This window comes from Protopterus annectens, chromosome 6.part0 (assembly GCF_019279795.1).
Source record: "Protopterus annectens isolate FY-2018-M chromosome 6.part0, PAN1.0, whole genome shotgun sequence".
In the NCBI taxonomy this organism is placed as follows: domain Eukaryota; kingdom Metazoa; phylum Chordata; order Ceratodontiformes; family Protopteridae; genus Protopterus; species Protopterus annectens.
The window spans coordinates 259,618,956-259,638,955 of record NC_056737.1 but is presented as its reverse complement, the minus strand read 5'-3'; the positions used below and the strand labels follow the sequence as shown (position 1 = coordinate 259,638,955).

The window sequence follows — 20,000 nt, the reverse complement described above, 5'->3', positions numbered from 1 at the left end:
TTATGACTGCTATATTGTGACCATGTTCATTCTTCATATCTACATATATATATATATATATATATATATATATATATATATATATATATCGGTCTGTACATACACATGCATATACACCTACATGCTTATTTACATTTCCCATACCGTTGAATCACCACCACTTACCGTCGCGCATACACGCTTGCATACCCGCTTGCATACCCGCTTACGTCTAGGATTGCCACCTTTTCAAATGGCCAAAGTGGGGTATTTTCAGGACAAACATCAGATTTTACAAGCCGACACATACCCACAGTCAGTACAAAGTTTAGAACTTTACTTTTTTGCCTAAATGAAAGCTTATTCTTGTAGCAGTTTAGTTGCTTATTCTGTTTCTTGTAACATTTAAGTATTTTACATACAGAAATAACTGTTTTATGCAACTGCTACATGGGACATAATTATTTCTTACAATCACAGGGCATTTGCCATTGTATTATTTTTGGTCAGAGCACAACTGCCCCAAAAGGGACTGTCCCTCGCAAAGTGGGACAGGTGGTAGCCCTTACTTACGTCTACTTTAAAGTGCCTTAATCACCCTATATCCGACTGCCACTATGCGGATTTGTAAGGTTCATAGGTTCATAGAGAAGTACTAAGCTAACTGCCCTTGCAAGCCATTTTAAGCCTAGCCAATTATCCCTTGTGAGACTCAAACCCTGCACCTTGTGTTTGTAAGGCAGGCACCTTAACCATTAGGCCATCCTCCCAACCCCAGGTATATATTCCTGATAATGCACGTGGGGAGATGTGCATCATGGTCATGTGTTTAATCCCAGGTCGCAGGTTCTGCAGGACCGGCTAGAGGCTGAGCAGTCTTGTGGACAACTACTGCTCATACAGCTTGTGTCCAGATGTCTACAAAACTAGACATCAACTGCTACATGGGACATAATTATTTCCTACAATCACAGGACATTTGCCATTGTATTATTTTTGGTCAGAACACAACTGCCCCAAAAGGGACTGTCCCTCGCAAAGTGGGACAGGTGGTAGCCCTTACTTATGTCTGCTTTAAAGTGCCTTAATCACCCTATATCCGACTGCCACTATGCAGATGTGTAAGGTTCATAGGTTCATAGATAAGTACTAAGCTAACTGCCCTTGCAAGCCATTTTAAGCCTAGCCAATTATCCCTTGTGAGACTCAACCCCGCACCTTGTGTTTGTAAGGCAGGCACCTTAACCATTAGGCCATCCTCCCAACCCCAGGTATATATTCCCAATAATGCACATGGGGAGACGTGCATCATGGTCAGGTGTTTAATCCCAGGTTGCAGGTTCTGCAGGACCGGCTAGAGGCTGAGCAGTCTTGTGGACAACTACTGCTCATACAACTTGTGTCCGGAAGTCTACAAGAGTGGACATTGTGTCATGACACCAAGTCTAATGTTTAGAACAGATACTTATCCCATGAGGGATATCCAAAAATTGTGGGGACCAATGACCTTGATTCTTTTGGCTTTACAAAAATGAGGTAGGGTTATACATGCAAGGGATATATAGTTTGCAATCCTGAGACTGCCTAGGGTGAGACTGCCTACTAGATATGAGTAGGGGTCACTATGTGCAGATATGGCTGCGCCAAGCTAGCAGCCCAAGTATGGGTAGTTTTGGTGGATGTTCAGGAAGGGGGGGTGGTGGTGTGCTCCATTATGTGGGTATGTGCTGGTAATGTTTCTGTGCATATGTATCGCACATTTTAATGTTCATATATTTGTGGGATTGTTTTATACAGTATGGCCTATCAGGTTGTATTGTGGATGTGAATGTTTGTTCTTTGGTTTTCTTTCTGATTCACCCACTGCTCCCTCGTACACCTCCAGTTCACCTATTGTGCATCCAACCCAGTTTCCCCTTGGCAAATTATTACATTAACCATCACTGCCCACCCCCATATTCCACACACACCATCCGTCCCTTCTCTGGTTGATGGCCGTGGCACAGTCAACAGAACACATTGTGTACACTACATATCTCTGGTACCAATATGGTTGTGAGGACTGCCCTAGCATTTTTCCATCTTCCACATACTGTACTTCACACACATAGGTACAAGCAAATATGTATCTTTCATGACATGGTAGGTAGACTCGGGTAATACCCGTTCATCTTTGGGCCATCCTGACAAGGATGACTTGGGCCATGAATGGGCAGATATTGGGTGAATTCTCTGACCATTGGTAGGGTTGCCACCTTTTCATATGACCAAAATGGGACATTTTCGGGACATCTCAGATTTTACAGGCCAACACATACCCACGGTCAGTGCAAAGGACAGTACTTTAGTTTTATGCCTAAATGTAAGCTTATTGTTGTAGCAGTTTAGCTGCTTATTCTGTTTCGTTTAGTTGCTTATTCTGTTTCTTGTAACATTTAGGTATTTTACATATGGAAATAAGTATTGTATGGGACTATTACATAAAATATGGGACATAATTATGTCCTACAATCGCGGGACATTTAACATTTATAATGGTTTTGGTATGGACACAACTGCCCAGAGGGGGACTGTCCCTCACAATCTGGGACAGGTGGTAACCCTAACCATTGGGCTAGGCTTAGCAATTGGCGGTGCGCTAACACGCTGTGTTTCGCTTCCACTTGGTATAACTATCGACACTACAATGGAATACGGGCACCGGGTTTTAAATATTTGTTCGAGGGACGGGGACTCAGTATTCAGCTACGTGCCTTTGTGTTTACTTTTTATTTTGGTGTTCACAAAACTGTCTTGTATGCTTTGCATACATTTCAGTATCCATGGACACTGACAGGAGTGATTACTATTAGAGGCAGGCTGTACTAGTCAACATTTTAGGTTGTGCATATGCAGCCGACATATTCACGCCTCCATGCAGAGCTTAGACATGACCCTGCACTCGCGCACATTTCCTATGCATGTGGCCATTGCGGCAGCACACCTTCATTAATATGCATGTAGTGCTGCTGCTCCATCTCTATGCCGCATGGTCAGCACAAGGCTAACGCTGTCCTTGCGCCGAGCTTCATGAATCCCGAGGGTAGTCTATTTATTAAACCAGAAATAATGTAAGTGCTTTTGCAGTGTAATCCACTGCTTCTTCAGACGTATTTGCAATGGCATCTAACATGAACATTTAAATACTAAAGTATTTAATTAGTTAAAGAAGTATCCAATTAAAAATCTCTTACCAAAAATACCACCATTTAAAGACATATCACAAAACACAGAAGAACTAAACTTAATACATGTGAAAGCTTTCATGGAATAAAAGATAAAAACACTTAAAACACATACAAAACTGTTGACTATATATAATATATAAAAATATGTGTGTATGCTATAAAAACTTTTTTCACTAGACATTCTGTCAGTTCACTATTCAGGGATAGTTTGCATATTTATTGTTTATTCAGGCATAGGCTTTTAGTTTTTATAGCATACAGATATATTTTTATATATTATATCTAGTCAATAGTTTTTTTATGTGTTTTAAATGTTTTTATCTTTTATTCCATGAAAGTTTTCACATGTATTAAGTTTAGTTCTTCTGTGTTTTGTAATATGTATTTAAATGGTGGTATTTTTGGTAAAATATTTTTAATTGGATACACTACAAACACATTTTTGCAGGGGGTCAAGCCCTGCTGCACTCCTTATGTGGGGGGCTGTGCCCCCACACCCCTGCTACTTAAATATACTAACTCTGAGATCGCACTACAGTGGGGAAAATGGTATATTCCCTTATCCCCACTGTACCATGCATCGGTGAAGTGTAATTCATGAAAGTGCATTCTTGCTTAAATTCTCTTTCACAGAATTGGGTTCGTACTTTTGTTCTTTGATAAATTGTCATTTCACTGAACAGAAGTAGACCCATATATATATATATATATATATATATATATATATATATATATATATATGTGTGTGTGTGTGTGTGTGTGTGTGTGTGTGTGTGTGAGTTTTTGTGTGGCACCTCTTTATCAACATTCCTATCTGCCCCTTCTGCCTCGATTGTATGGTAGTTGTTATTAATCTCCCTTTATTTTTTCTTGTTTTCCCTTTATCACAGTCATTTTTATGTTCTGCATAATGTTTGATTAGATCCCTTATAGGGGCTCCCACTTACTGATCTCCTTAGTGACTTTGCCTGTTTACATTATTTTGTTGTTGCTGTTAACTCAGGTTACTTCTTTTATATGATGTACCTCTCCTTCTGTTATAGCAGGTTGCCACACTCTCAATTTACTCCCCAGATTGTTGGCGTTATGTACTAGCACTTTCCAGTCTCCCTTTCAGGTTGCTTACTCTCTCTTTTTTTCTACTTCATGTGTGCCTCCTTTTTCTCTTTCTATCATTTCCATCTTCTCCCATGCCCTCAACTCTCTGTATTGTTCTTCTCCTTTCTGTCTTAGTTTAAAGATACAACTGATCTGATGTAGCTTTCAATTCTCTTATTCATTAATGGTGTTCCTTGAGGCATTACATGTAGTCTATCACTACTATAGGATCTGTTCTTTTCAGATATCCTCCCTCAGTACTACAGTCCCAGAAACAATGGCTATGCTACTCTGGCCTATACTTCTTAGTGCTTTAGGCCTATAACACTGGTATCATCACAGAAAATCTACAGTGCAAATTAACCCTGTACACCTTTCTTCAAACAGTCTGGTCCCTGTCATTGCTTCTTCAGTGGTACTCTCTTCCACTTCGGTAATCCTCACATGGATAAATATCTGTGGATTAACACTGCCCTTCATGACCTTGCTAATCATTAACTCTTCTGCACTTGACAGTATCATTTCTGGACCATTTCTACCTCCACAAAACTAATTTTTCTCTCTGTTTCACCATTGAATCCATGGCTGCAGTATGCCTTTGTTTTGAAAATAATATTTGTGTTCATTGGTCAATTAATTAATGAATATCATTTACTGTGGTGGTGGTGCTGTGGTAGCATTGTCGCCTCATAGCAAGACGTGGTCCCATTCGATTCTCAGCTACAGCGTCTTCTGTGTGGAGGCATACATGAATGGGCGTGCCTTCGTTGAAGGTTGTGCGTCAGGGCTGGTAACCCGGTACGTAAAAATCCACTACCAATCATTAGCGGACCGGAATTCCGCTGTTGCGAGCCCTAACCAGGAAAAGCCGAAAAACACAAACAAACATTTTATGAATAAGTTAGGAAAATGTACTTCTTCAATGGGACCTTATGTTCAATACACAATTAGGCAGTGTTAAGGAAATTCTGACAGTTAGGGCAGAGGATAGGCAGTGTTAAGGAAATTCTGACAGTTAGGGCAGAGGATAGGCAGTGTTAAGGAAATTCTGACAGTTAGGGCAGAGGATAGGCAGTGTTAAGGAAATTCTGACAGTTAGGGCAGAGGATAGGCAGTGTTAAGGAAATTGGCAGAGGATAGGCAGTGTTAAGGAAATTCTGACAGTTAGGGCAGAGGATAGGCAGTGTTAAGGAAATTCTGACAGTTAGGGCAGAAGATTAAGGCTCTGAGCTCTTAATGAACAGTTTCCTATATCCAAAGTACATGGTGTGATTCTTTACATGTTTCCTTCCCTACTTTGTGTGAGTCTGAGCAAGTCACTTAAATAGATTATGGTTCTAGGTCACCTCTGAAAATGGACATTTGTATTCAGTAGGCTGATCTGGTTAACAAATGTCTAAAAAAGTAGATTAGAGATTGAAGTGGTCCACAGGAGAGACGGAAACAGTGAAGATGGAAAGAGGAAGGAGAGTGTAGAAAGGGAAAAGTCTCCTGAAACTGCTGTCACCATTTTCAGAGAAGAGCAGCAGGAATTGCTACTACCTTTACCAAAATCTGTTGGCAAGGAATGTTCCCTTTCATTTACGAGTGATAAAGAGAATGTCTAAGGTGACAGGGTGGGAGGTGGAGTAATAAGGGAGAAGATTGCCATAAAGATGTGATAAAACGACACCCTCTATGTGTATGAGAGAGTGTGTGTGTATGTGTGTGTGTGTGTGTGTGTGTGTGTGTGTGTGTGTGTGTGTGTGTGTGTGTGTGTGTGTGTGTGTGTGTGTGTGTGTGTGTGTGTGTGTGTGTGTGTGTGTGTGTGTGTGTGTGTGTGTGTGTGTGTGTGTGTGTGTGTGTGTGCGCATGCACATTTATGTACAGGAAAGGGATATAGAGTAATAAGCCAAAATAACACTACCAGCCATGGGTAGATCTCCCACCAATGACATTCTTGTACAAATAGGACTAGTGGAAGTTAAAAGAATACTGGGAAACCTGGGACAAATGGAATTATATGCTGAAAGAATAATGAAAGAGGAAACAATGCTCACTGTAAAGTGAATACATTAGCTAATGCATGTGAAGTAATGGTACTGAGATGAGAAGATGTAGGGGTGTTGCTATAGAAAAGGCATTGAGTTAAGCAAAGAGAATATGAGGGTTAGCATGGCTAACCTAGGTAAGCACTGTTGGGACTGAGAAGGATGCAAGTTTTGAAGTTCAACTTCAGCTGTATCACAGAGCTTCTTCCATAAGATCTTTTTCATGTAAATATAAATATACAGAAGTAATACTTACTGCACATATGATTGCAGGTATTCAGAGCTAAAATTAGAAAGACAGAGGCTATGTACAGTTTCTAAACTAAGCAACATCAAAAAATGCTGCAAGTAAATTCCAAAACATAATTCCAGGATACCATGTTCTTCATGCTTTTTAATACAAAACTAACAAATTCTGAGCTACCGAGGCACTCCAGAAATGTCAGACAAAGCAAACAAATGTCCAAATTGGCAGTAGTCCACAAAAGATCGAACAATAAAAATAATTAGAATGCCATGCTGCTTCCATGCTGAATCCAGTCAGACCAGAAATAAGCCAGAAAAAGAGATAAAACCGTATTACAGCAAGGTTACAGTGACACAGGACAGGCTGCACCCAAAGCCTGGATTACTAGTAAATTACTGTCAGAGATCGGCCATGTGATACTAAACAAAGATGATAAAAATGTAACAAAATACCATAAATAGATGTGACAATTAAAAGCTCCACCCCATATAAAAAGAATGGCTCAGTAACTGGAAACAGCCAAGTTCCAAAAACTGGGAACAGAGAAGGACGTATGTTTTTAACTAAGAAAGTTAATCAAACCATAGAGATAACCAGTGAGATATTTATTAAAGTACACGAGAAACTAAAATTATCATATATGTCTTGAAAGTTACTGGTATACCATTGGAACAGAACTAGATCTGACAGGTACATGGCAAGAGATATAGCAGTATAAACTGAAATTCCTGTGCTACCATTGTGGCAATTTCAGATATGGGTGTGAAGCAGGAAAACAATAAGTGATACCAAGGACAGGCTAAGAAATAACCATGCAACTAGTGATCAGCCAAGCAGCACTGAATGTTAAGATGTTTAAAAGAAGTAAGATGAAGGAACAGAGAGCACAATATGTGTCAGCAGTGAAACAGGGAAAAATATGAATACATGTCTAAAAACAGCAGAACACAAATACAGAAACCAGTAATGAAAAAAGAAAAGTACAGCATTGCTAGTTATGACTAAATCTGAAGCACAATGAAACAATTGGCAGGACAAAATATTGATGAAAATAGCTAATTCCATCACAGAGCATATTTACAATCCCAGGTATAAGTAACAAAATCATGGAAATATCCAGCAAATGCAAGATATATACATTCTGCCTGAGATATACCTTAATGATTATGTAATGCACCATATAGCTGTAAAATAAGGCATAGCTTGTACAAGCAGTCACTTTTTTAAAATATAAATAAAGACTCAAACCAGATAATACATACACCTGCATCAAAAATACATCAGTTAAATGTGTGAGTAGGACATAGGAGTTGAGGAATGTTTAAATGTCTACAAATGTTAAAAAATGGCATGGCGCTGAAAATGTTTTTAAACACAGGGAAACCTCATGAAAGCATGACATTTGATCTAAGGTCCATGTTTAAGAATCCCATATCTTAAAGTAAAAGTGCTTATTTTTTATAAATGTAGCTTTTTAAGCAAGGTGCTGGAAATATACTTTATGAATGAATATTGCATTTCGTGGTGCAGCAGTAGTGTTGTTGCCTCACAGCAAGAGGCTCTCCTATTCGATTCTCGGCTGGAGCTCCTTCTGTTTGGCTTCTGCATGTCCTCCCCATGGTTGAGTGGCGTTCGAAAGACATGCGTGAATGGACGTGCCTTCATTGAAGGTTGGGAGTCGAGCTGGCACCTCAGCACCTTAAAAATCTACTGCAAATCATTAGCGGACCGGAGTTCTGCTGTGGCGACCCCTAACCGGGAAAAGCCGAAAGAAGAATAACTACATTTCTATCGGTTTGTGCCCTTACTCCACCATTGCCCACTCATGTAAATATTTTGTTTTAATAAGAGGTGTATGAGGCAAAGCCCTCCACATGCATGTTTGCAGTTTGTTTTTTTTCCACATTCTTATGTTTGTGTATTTTGATTTTATTATTTAAGACATTGTGGTTCCATTCCAATGCATTCTATTAACTGACATGTATCCAAACTTTTCCGTCAGTAAGTGTAAAGGTAAACAGGAACAGGATAACAGAAGGAAATGAATGAGATTACTTACTCCACCCTATGCACTCTATATTGAGACAGTGAACATGCATGTACGCATCTGAAGATGAAAAACCATCATTTCAGTACAGCAAATCAATGGCTTAGACAGATAAGACTGGTGAAAAAATAAGTATTAATGTCTTAGCAAGGATACATTTCTGAAAAAATACTCAGCAAAGGGTATGGATATTTTATTACATTTAACTCCGTAAGACAGATTACATCTGTAGTAGTGTTCTATTACAAATGAATGAGCTACAGAAAGTACTAAAGGGTTCTTGCTTAAAGCTTTGGAAAGGTAATGGTGTCCCACAAATTTCACTTTCTGCCTTTGTTGGCTACAGAAGTTAGATAAATATTGTCTGCAGATTGCACTTTTTTTTTAGAGATTTAGGAAGGAATTAAATTTCAACAGGAACAGTTCAGCTGAAACATGAATGAGCAGTACACAGGAGCTGGAGAACATATATGGATCTCATAAGTAGGATGTAGATGTTAGGGAACATGTATGGATCTTAGAAGTAAGTAGGTTACGGGAGTGGAGGAACATGTATGGATTTCATAGGTGAGTAGGATACAGGAGTTTGAGAACATGTATGGATCCCTAAAATGAGTAGGATGCAGGAGCTGAGGAACATATATGGATCCAATAAGTGAATAGTATATAGTAGTTGGGGAACATGCATGAATTCCATCCTCAGTGGTCAGCTGTATTACAAGTCTTCATCGACCACTATACAGTATGAAAATTCAAAACTAGAGTCATCTGTCTACTGAAAATAGGAAGGCTTCACAAAGAGAGTGCCAGTACTATGTCTGTTATCTAGCCCTATTTGGGTAAGTTAGGTGACACTGTCTGCTTACTTGTTGGGGAATGGCATGAAGGGAATATATAGACAATATAGGTCTGTTGCTTGGGAGTTTATGGAACAGATGTAATCACGTGAGTTTATGTAAGTAAACAGATGGTTTTCAATTGCTTCTGAGATGCAGAAGATCACTGGTACCATGTTTCCCTGTTTTGCAGCCTTAGATAGTTCAGATTAGGAAGATGGAAAGAATGCCCTACAGCTGAGATGTAGAACCCTTATGGCTAATATTATCTTTTTTTTAATACTTTAATACATAGCTAGACTGACAGACAGGCAGTGTTAATGGGCATGAGGATGACATATGCTTTGAATGATGCACTGAGACAGGTCCAGTTACTTCTCTTTTAAAAAAATTTCAGGACACTGAGACAAATAAAACTTGTGTGACAGGAACGCAGCAATAGAACTGTACATCATTCTGCAATATATACAACAAATTAAAATATTACAGATGTGTAATTATGTCATACCTCTCAACCTCTTAGTACAAGAAATCTGGACAAAGCTTAAAATAATGAGGGTACTACAGCCAAAAGATAGGGATAGATTTTCAATCTTGTCCTTATAAGCTTAGAAAGTTGCTAGAATAACAGGGTGTATTGGCAAACAATTTCAGAAGGATATGAAGCTTGAAACTGAAGTGTATGTCATTATTTAATGACTTCAATCATCTGCAATTTACCAGAAAACCACAATTTTTTTGAGGAACATACCAAAAATATGAGGCAAAAATCTACACATTCTGTGAAAATTTGGAGAGTTGAGAGGTATGAATTAAGTTCCTTATCATTCCAAGTCTAGGGAATCCTCCATCAACAGTTGTGTGGTAGAGCAAAAAACACTATCAAAAGCTTTAATAGGTATTCCCTTCTAATACTCTCTTAGTGCAAGAGTGAATATATTTAGTTTTCCTTGCACTTTAGCTCAAAGATGGTCTTTTCATGTTAACCTGAGTTTAAATCCCAAAACTTCCAATTGTATACTGAAGGTATTAATCAGTTAATAAAGGAATAAGTAAAATACACAAGCTTTTTAAGGTTACTAGAGTAGAATTTTTAAGTATTTTATGTATGTGCAGCTGGAATTTTTCACTTTTGTTGGGAGTACTACAATGCATGTGGATAATTGTGCACAAATTAACAATTTTTCTATAGATTGACTTCAGCCCATGATGTCACTCTGAGATGTCATACCCTCTTGTTAAGTGTTGTGATTGTGATTCATTCATGCAGTGTGTGCCTTTGTATGATAAGTAGCAGAGAGTGTTGCTTTTATAGTTTATCAATGTACCCATGGTAATTTTTTCAACATAAATAAGTGCAGTCTTAACCATATAAAAATATCCGTTGAAGCAAGAAAATTCTGTATTACACTTTTATATATATTATGGGGCTGTGCATACAACTGTGGATTATTATCTCTTCAATAAACACCTTGTGCTTTTTTTGCTTTATTTTGTTTTCATAAGCAAATATTTATAGATTCATATGAGGTTACTAGTCTAATGGCACTAGAGCCTTTCCAAGCCTAGCCATGTTATACTCATGTTCCCTGATTGACCATGGTAGATGGTCTACATTAGTAGTGCTAGTCTATGATCAGCGGTGATTGTCCCTGTCCATGAGGGACATAGGTGCCACCCCTGGGGTAAATTTACGATCCCCCCATACAATTGTCTAACTTGCACTTAAGTATGAAACATTTCTTTTTAAATGTAATTTTATGAAACATTTCTTTTGAAATGCAGAACTCCTGTGATTGCTGGAGGTATCTTTGTAATCGATAAGGCCTGGTTCAACCACCTGGGAAAGTATGACACACAGATGGACATCTGGGGTGGAGAAAACTTTGGTAAGTAAATAAAAAGGCTGCATGCAGTTTCTTTTCCTCTCTTTCATATTCTTACTTTTTCTTGCTTACATGAAACACAATCAGCCAGTATTCACACTATTAGAATGATCTAAAATAAGTTCCACTGACAGTTTAAAACCATAAAGTATGTAGTACTGACTCTGTAAACGTACATTGCTTGTTTCCATAGTTATGATTAGGTTCATAGGTTCATACGAGGTGACTGGGCTATTGGCCTTAGGGCCTTTATAAGCCCAGCCATGTTATACCCTTGTTCCCTTATTGACCAAGTTGCATGGTCTATATTTGCAGTATGAGTCTGTGATCAGCACCAATTACCCTTATCAAAGAGGGACATAGGTAACACCCCTGGGGTAAATTTACAGTCTCCCATCCAGTTGTCTAGGTTAAGCTTAAACAGGGTCATTTAGGAGCTCTGTTTTACGTGTACTGGGAGTTTTTTCCAGAGGAGTTGCAATCTCTGGGAGACATATCTGTCTCTCCAGCATGTCCTGTTAATGTCGCAGGCTAAGTTAAGATCCCTAGAGTGAGTGAATCCTGTCCCATTTGACTTGCAGATGTGAAACATTTCCATTAGGGCAGGGTCTGAGACTGCTCTGTAGGCCAGGCACAAGTTGCCCCTCAGCAGCCTATAAGATACAGGATACAGTGACAGACCCTTCAGTCTGTCCATGCAGGTCATGTGTTGAAGACCCTGAATATTCTTGGTGAGAAACCTCTGAGGTCTCTCCAGCTGCTGCAGGTGTTTGATGAGGTACATACAGAAGAGAGTGTTGTAGTCTATTAGTGGTCTGATGAGGGATGAGTACAGAGGAGATATAACATCCTTAACTCTGGAGGCAATGCCCTTACTTATGTGATGTGCAACATAGAAGGCCTTCCTTATTACTGTGGACACATGATGATCAAAGTTAAAGTTGATATCAACTTATGTTCCCAAATATCTCACCACATCATTTGAGCTAAGGGGGTAACTGTTAACATTGCAATTTGCAAGGACCTGCCCTTTGCCGAAAGTGATGAAAACGCATTTTTTTGCATTTAGTTTAAGTCCATGGCTTTGGCACCAATCATTTGTCTGTGTAAGCCCTTTTTGTACTATGTCTACATCATTGGGGGACTCAAAGATTGCACTCAGTTGATTTTCTTTTTCAACATTGTTTTTGTTATCCAAACCCCTTTTTATTCCTTCTGCTGGCTACCCTTTTCCTTTACTAAGACATTCAGTGAAGTAGATGTTCTTCTGTTTTCATGTTGTTCTCACATTATATCTTTCTCTTCCTTTTTTTCCATTTTATGTATGACTTCTTTTCCCTCTTTCACTTATAATACTTGGCTTTCTTTTTTTTTAACCATGTTTTTTTCTTGTCTAGCCCTTTTTGTCTTCACTACCCAGATATATTCTTAATTCTTTCCCACAGGTCACTGTCCCTTTACTTTCAGTTTCTTAGAGATTCTAGCTTTCCAGAGCCTGTCCTTTTATAGCCTGATACCATACTTCCAGTTTCTGGCCCCCTTCACCTTTTCTCCTAATATAAACAGCAATGTAGAATGTCTGCTGCTGTTGGACATTGATGACATAAACCTCCTTCACTTCACTTAGACAATATCTAGTTCTCTGTGTTTGCTTCTACTCTATACTATATACTACTATAAATGTACAGGAAGCTTAGGGATAGAATAAGGAAACATCTGTCAGATCAGAATTGGTTCCATGGTTAATGCCCTGTCCAGACTTGTTCGATGTACTGATGATACCCACGTCTTCAGTTTCAGAGTCATTGAAGTGGTTCCCATTAATCCTAGAGGTGGGAACATAAGGAACTGGACACAGACACAAGAAGCAAACTGGATTATCAGACTGAGGGCAGATGTCCCCCCAAGGCTGAATGATAAGATACCACTGAAGCCTTTTCTTAAGTCCAGAGGGCTTAGATAGGAACCTTGATGGTTCCTTATCTATACTTATAACAGTATATCTGGTTTCTGGGGAGATTATGAATGATCATCCGAGGAAAACATATTTGTAATTATTTATAATAATCTGAAGGAACTATACTGTGGGTAGTATGTAGACATTAGATCTATGTACATGTTTTATATATATATATATATATATATATATATATATATATATATATATATATATATATATATATATGTCTATGCACCTCTATTCATTGTTATGCATATGAGGTTATATCCACATGCATTTATTGCTATGAGGTTACATTTATACGTGTTGTATGATGTCATGATTTTATAAGACTAGAAACAATATTTCTATATTTCTATACTTGTATATTTGTATTTTAAATATTTGTGTTAGTAGAGACATTGTTCCTTTAATAGTTTTTAAATGTTTTAAATGCTTTGTTTTGGCGCTCTGTTTTCTTTATAACAGTGGCAGGTGATGGTATTTTCATATGGTCTGAGGAAGCCCTAACTGGGTGAAAGCACTTACCACTGTTCTCGTTCTCGAATAAACCTACTTGTTGTGGATATTGTTGTTTTATTTCAGTATTGGATGATTTTTACAGTTTTGCAGCCTTTGTTTGCTCCAGCACCTTTATCATGTCTATACTGTCCTATTAGGCATATCCGGCTACCAGCCAAAACACTTGTTCAAGCTCTTTACTGCAGCATGTAATTGGCATAAAGTTATTGTTATGTTCTTTTTAGCTGTATTTGTAATGTGTTACAAATAGCGCCTTAGGGACTTGGGTGTATAGTGTAGTGTTAATGAACATAGTGAAGATATATCCCAACAAACGAGAAGTAAACTTCTTTTAATGGAACAGAAAACTCCCTACAAGATATTCTCTGGGAATTCTGTGTTCTATGTATAGGAGGAAATTTCTTCATAATATTCCATGTTATTACATTTATCTGAGTCTGTTTCTTAAATAGAGAAACATATTCACAGTAAACTTAATTGTTTCTTAACCGTTCATACTTAAATTACATTGCCTGACATTTTGACTATAGTAGATGTAAGAAAAAATCAGTCTAGTCTGTTATTGATTACATTTCATATTCTACCTCCCCATTCCCTGGCCCCATCTTTACTTGTTTTGTGTCCTTTTTGATAACTCTGTTGATTTCTGTTATTCACTAATTTTGGAATTCATTCCAGGGACCCAATACCCTCTCCACAAGGAGATATTGTCACAAATCTGGGAGTAGTGGATCCATAGAATCAGTTGCCCTTGTTCTTCTGTTCTTCATTCCACTTCAATGTAACCCCATTCACATCTTCCCAGAAAATCTCATGAACTCTTATGATGTGTTTCTTGTCTCTTCTACATCCACTGAAAAGAGTCTCAAGTTTGCTTATCTACGGTCATTGCTGTTTCCCTCCATCACAAACACTCTTCAGGTAATGTCTACCTCTGGGCCCTTCAAGAATCTTGATGCCCCTTTTTATGTGGACTCCAATACACAGCCCTTCTAGAATCTTGATGGCCCTTTTTCTGTGGACTCCAGTACTCAATACTTGTTTGCTTCTAGAGACTATCCACCCAAGGATGTATCTTGCATTCTGTTTGCTGCTGCAACAGCCCTCTCACTCAACTCTTGGTTGTTCAGTCCAGGTATCATAAACACACCAAGGCCTTTTCTTGCTCTACTGCCATTAGTTTTTCAATCTGAACTGACACTTCACACCAGGACTGCTGTGGACCAGATGCAGTACTTTGCAATTATCTGCACTAAATCTTAACAGTTATCTTTCTTTTGCTTCCTCAGAAACTGTCATGGATACTCCACTGCTGCTTCTATCTTTGTATCATCCAGCGGGAGGATGATCAAACCCTCTATTCCCATAAACATGTCTGATATTAACACAATGAAGAGTATTGGGCCTAGTACTGACCCCTGAGGTGTTGCACCTCATCTGTGTACTGAGCTCCAATCATTCTGCAATAGTCACTCAGTATCTGTCTAACTCCAGCTCCTCCAGTTTTACTAAAAAAAAAAACATATGAAGAAGTGAGTCAGAGGTTTTGCTGAAGTCCAGGTAGAGCTAAACTCCTAGTAGGCCATTTCAGTGGTATTGCATTGACAAGTTCTTCTTCTGTTACCCAGTTATATGACTGAATGAGGACTGACTAGCAGCATGTAGATCACTGTATTGGAGACGCTTGGCTCCACAATGGCTTTCTGTGTCACTGCTGCTAGGCTAACCAACCTCTTGTTACCTGCATTTTCCTAATTACCCTAACTTATGCAAGGGTGCCACTTTTTTAAATTTTCCAGTTTTCAGGCACTTTTTTCTAAGCAGTGAATTGTTGAATATTTCTGTCAGTGGATCCATCAGTACACTTTCTAGATTTCTGAAACCTGGGGAGACAGCCCATCTGGTGCCTGTGCCTTATTCTTCATTATTGCTACCATTTTCTTTCCCACCTTCTTCCTCTCTATCCTGATCTCTATTCACTGCTTTTCTCACTCAGCCCTAGCTTGCTTCCGCCATGGCACTCCAAAATTCCTTTCCTTTTTGAAGTTAGAAGCAAAGTGTCTATTCAGTTCCTCTCTTTCTGCCATGACTTCTGTGATATACTGCCATCTTTCCCCAGCCTCATCAGGTCTATTCCTTCCTTCCTCATATCTGCAGTATATGAAAAAAATATGTCCTAGGATTAGTCCATCTGCTTGGCTTCCCCTATCGATCTCCAGCTTTTCACCTTTCTCTTCTGTTGTAGCCAGTTGTTAAACTCCACAATCTTCTCTGTGATTGGTATGGTGGCTGTTGGCACAGGTAGTACTTCTTGAAAATGTTACTTCCATCTCTCTAATTTGGCATCCAACTGCCACTGTCCTGGGTATTCTTGTGAGTAAACCAAGTGTACCTTTCAGAGCTCAGTGGGGTCTGCGTATTCAGCTCCTTTCCACTCCTATCAAGTCTAAACCCCATGACTGATTTCATCATAATAGCAGCAAGAAACAAACTCAACAAAGTTCCAAAGCAAAAAGTGTTTAATAAAGAGAACAAACCTTTCAGGCTTTAGTTTCATAGATTAGTACTAGGTTAACTGCCCTTGTGGGCCATTTTAAGCCTAGTCAATTATCCCATAAGAGCATCAAACCCCGCACCATCTGTCTGTAAGGTAAACACTTTAACCATTATGCCAACCTCCTACCCCTTTCACAAACCCTTCTTCAGTGTAAAAACGATATAAAAGCAATGCCATATTTAAATAGTAACATCCAAAACACACAGCCAATAAATCTCACCATCAATATTCAAATTAAAAAAAAAAATAGCAAGTTCATGAAATAATTAACAAAAAGAAATATTTATACATATGTATAAAAAAAATTATATACAAAATCTAACAATTAATTAGCTAGAGCAATAAATAATTAACTCAAGCAAGGCTGCTTAAATGTAAGTACTGGCTTAAGTGTAACAGTTTGGTTAATACCTGGTGAGCAGTCTGCTTGTAACTCTACAAACCAATTTTCATATGAGTCTCCACTTTACTCAGCCTCTTGTTGTTTCTTGCCTTTGTGATTTCATCATCTATCATCTCTTTTTTCAACATAGTGAGTATCCATAATGATTAAATCTTCATTCATCAAAACCCCACTTCCCTGTATCCAAATTATCCCCTTGCCTGATTTGCCTGTCTTCAATGTGTATGTGTGTGTGTGTGTGTGTGTGTGTGTGTGTGTGTGTGTGTGTGTGTGTGTGTGTGTGTGTGTGTGTGTGAGTGTGTGTGTGTGTGTATATATATATATATATATATATATATATATATATATATATATATATATATATATATATATATATATATATATATATATATATATACACAAATATATGAGTGCCTCACGGGAGACCAGTTGGCATAATGGTTAAGGCGTTTGCCTCCTATACACAGGGTATAAGGTTTGATTCTGACCTGCAATGCCTGTATGGAGTTTGCATGTTCTCCCTTCACCTCATTCTCACCTAAGAGTGGAGTTGTGGGCAGCAGCATTGACTCTACATGGTGACTATGGGGGAAGAGTTGAACAGACCAACTACTTTAGGCTGCACAGTGTACATTTGATAGAAGAACATGGATCTCAGACTGTGCATCATGTTAGGACTGGCCACATGATGGTGGAAACATTCGCTGTAGGTGATTTGGTTGCATTGACTAATGTCACCAAATGGGCATGAGTATTTGCCAATGATAAGTGGGTTGAGGACCTGATGTACTCCAACCTACACCAGGAATTAATGCTATGTGTGTTCCCCTATTGGCCAGAGTGTACCCTCCATAAAGCCCAGCAGCCCTGGGTGAATAAGCTATTGGCAGGCTGGTGTCCAGTTGCCCAGCTTGGGTAACCTGGGATAACTCTGTTGAGTGAAAGCTGGCCATAAAACCAGTCAACCTGCCAAACATGAGTTAAAATTGCTCATCTCAATGTAGGTTCGCTGACAGGCACAATTTGGAAGGGGATGTCATGATGATAAGTTGGACATCCTATGTATTCAAAAATGGAAGGGCAATGAAGCAAAGCCACTTGGCTTGTGATTCAGAGTCTGCTACTCAGGAGGAAGATAGACTAGAAATGGTGTGGGAATTGTGGTGAGGGAGAGGCTTTGCAAGATAGTGAGGGATGCCATCAGAATTAGTGGCATTCTTGTGGTAATCAGACTCCATTGTAAAGACAGCACACTATTTATAATCTCAGTCTATGCCCCATAACAGGGTTGTGATAATGAATGAATATATTGGGACAGACAGAATTGGATATGAGGACTATCTGGGCCCACATGCGTGGAGAAAAAGGAATAAAGAAGGAGAGGCCATTACAGACTTATGTCTGGCAAATGGCTTGATGACAGTTAATACATGATTTGACAAGCAAGGTAGTCACAAGATCATATACAAGAGTGACCAACATGCAATTCAGGTAGACTTCCTACTTGTAATGAAATGGCAGTGGGGTAGACTCAGCGATTGCAAAGTCATCCGCAGTTAAATAGTTGGCCCACAGCATAAACCACTGACTGCCACAATCAGCTGCAAGTAGTAGTCAAAGAAAACTCTAAGGTAAACAGAGACAAGGCTGAAGACCTGGAATTTGACTGGCAAGAAAGCACAAGAGTTTGAACAATTACAAAGGGCTCTAGAACCTCAGGAAGAAGATGAAATAGATGGAGTTGAAGAATGGCTGTCCCTTCAAAACAGCATATGTGCGAATTACAGAGCAGATATGTGGCCAAGCCAGGTATGGAAAATAAGGTATATAAGGAAAGCTGGTAGTGGAATGCAGAAGTCCAGAAAGTTATCAAAAGAAAGGAATACAAAAAAGTGGAAGACAGAAAAGATGGACTAGGCTAAGAAGGAATACTGGTTGGCTAACAAAGAGGATAAGAAAGAAGTTGCAATAGCAAAGAACAAGGCATCAAAGGCACAGTACCAATTTCTAGAAAATGACTCATCAGATGACACAAAGAAATTCTGTCAGGTTACAAGGTAAAGACATAAAGATAAAGAGGATAGTCAGATACCCTTCATAAGGGAAGACAGAAACAACCTGGTGACCAGTCCACAGGACATCAAAAACAGATGGAAGGAGTACTTCCAGCAGCTTTTGAAAAAAAAAAAACACAGAAGCTGTACTGCCCCAGACACGGCCTACAATCAGAGAAGAGGAGGAGCCCACTCTAGAAGAAGTAAGAACAGCGCTAAGGAAAATGAAGCTATGATCAAGGTGTTGGGTAGGACGGGAGAAACGGCCCCTGAATGTAATCATAATAGTGTGGAGAAAAAGGCATATCTACTAAGGTATACTACTGCCAGGTTACAAAAACAAGGGGGACGTCCACTGTTGTGGACAGTACAGAAATATCAAATTCCAGTTACCCTGCATAAAAGTTCTGGAGATGCTGACTAATAAATGGATATGCACAGCAGTAGAAAGTAAGATGGGAGACAAACAGTTCATTTTCAAATCAGGATGCAGCACAACCAACATAATGTTTGCTTTGAGAAAGATAATTGAGAAGAAGCTAGAGATGTGGAAAGAGTCCAAATGACTATTCCTAAACTTGGAGAAAGCATATGACAAGGTCCCAAGAAAGCTGATTTGGACAGCCCTACATTGGTCAAAAGTCTCAGAAACATTGTAGAATTAGTGTTAGCTATGTACAAGGACCTAATGACAGTATTTGGTCTCAGAGAGGTGCTCCTGGTCACAGTGGGTGTGCATTAGGGTTCTGCTCTAAGCCCACTGCTGTTCAGACTGGTGATGAATTACATTACAACAGGCAGAAGAGGACAGATCAACAATGTTGCTGAATGCAGATGATGTGGCATTACAGGCAGACTCTGAACAAGAACGTCAGCAAAGGACAGGGGAAAGGAATACAAGAGCGAAGGCACATGGGATGAAACTGAGTAAAGATAAGACAGTTATAATGGCAGCAAGTGGGGTAATCAGAAGAAGCTGAGAACTGAGGTAGAAGGGAAAATAGTGGAACAGGTTAACAACTTCAAGTGTCTTGGAGGGGTGGTTGAGGAGAAGGAAAGTCTGAAAGAGGAGGCCAAAGCTAGAATCAGAGGAACTCCAGCCAACTGGCCAAGAGTGACATGGGTATTGTATGACAGAACAATGCCTAAGAAGC

At 39.1% G+C, this 20,000-nt stretch overlaps 1 protein-coding gene across 1 annotated transcript in view; it reads left to right on the top strand.

Annotated features, from left to right (window-relative positions):
• The window catches only part of GALNT16 (polypeptide N-acetylgalactosaminyltransferase 16), a 1,415,037-nt gene that overhangs the window by 1,097,336 nt on the left and 297,701 nt on the right, over positions 1-20,000 (top strand). The window contains exon 9 of the mRNA XM_044074007.1: positions 11,250-11,353. Coding sequence (XP_043929942.1) covers positions 11,250-11,353 — 104 coding nt within the window. The remainder of the gene's footprint in view (positions 1-11,249; positions 11,354-20,000) is intronic.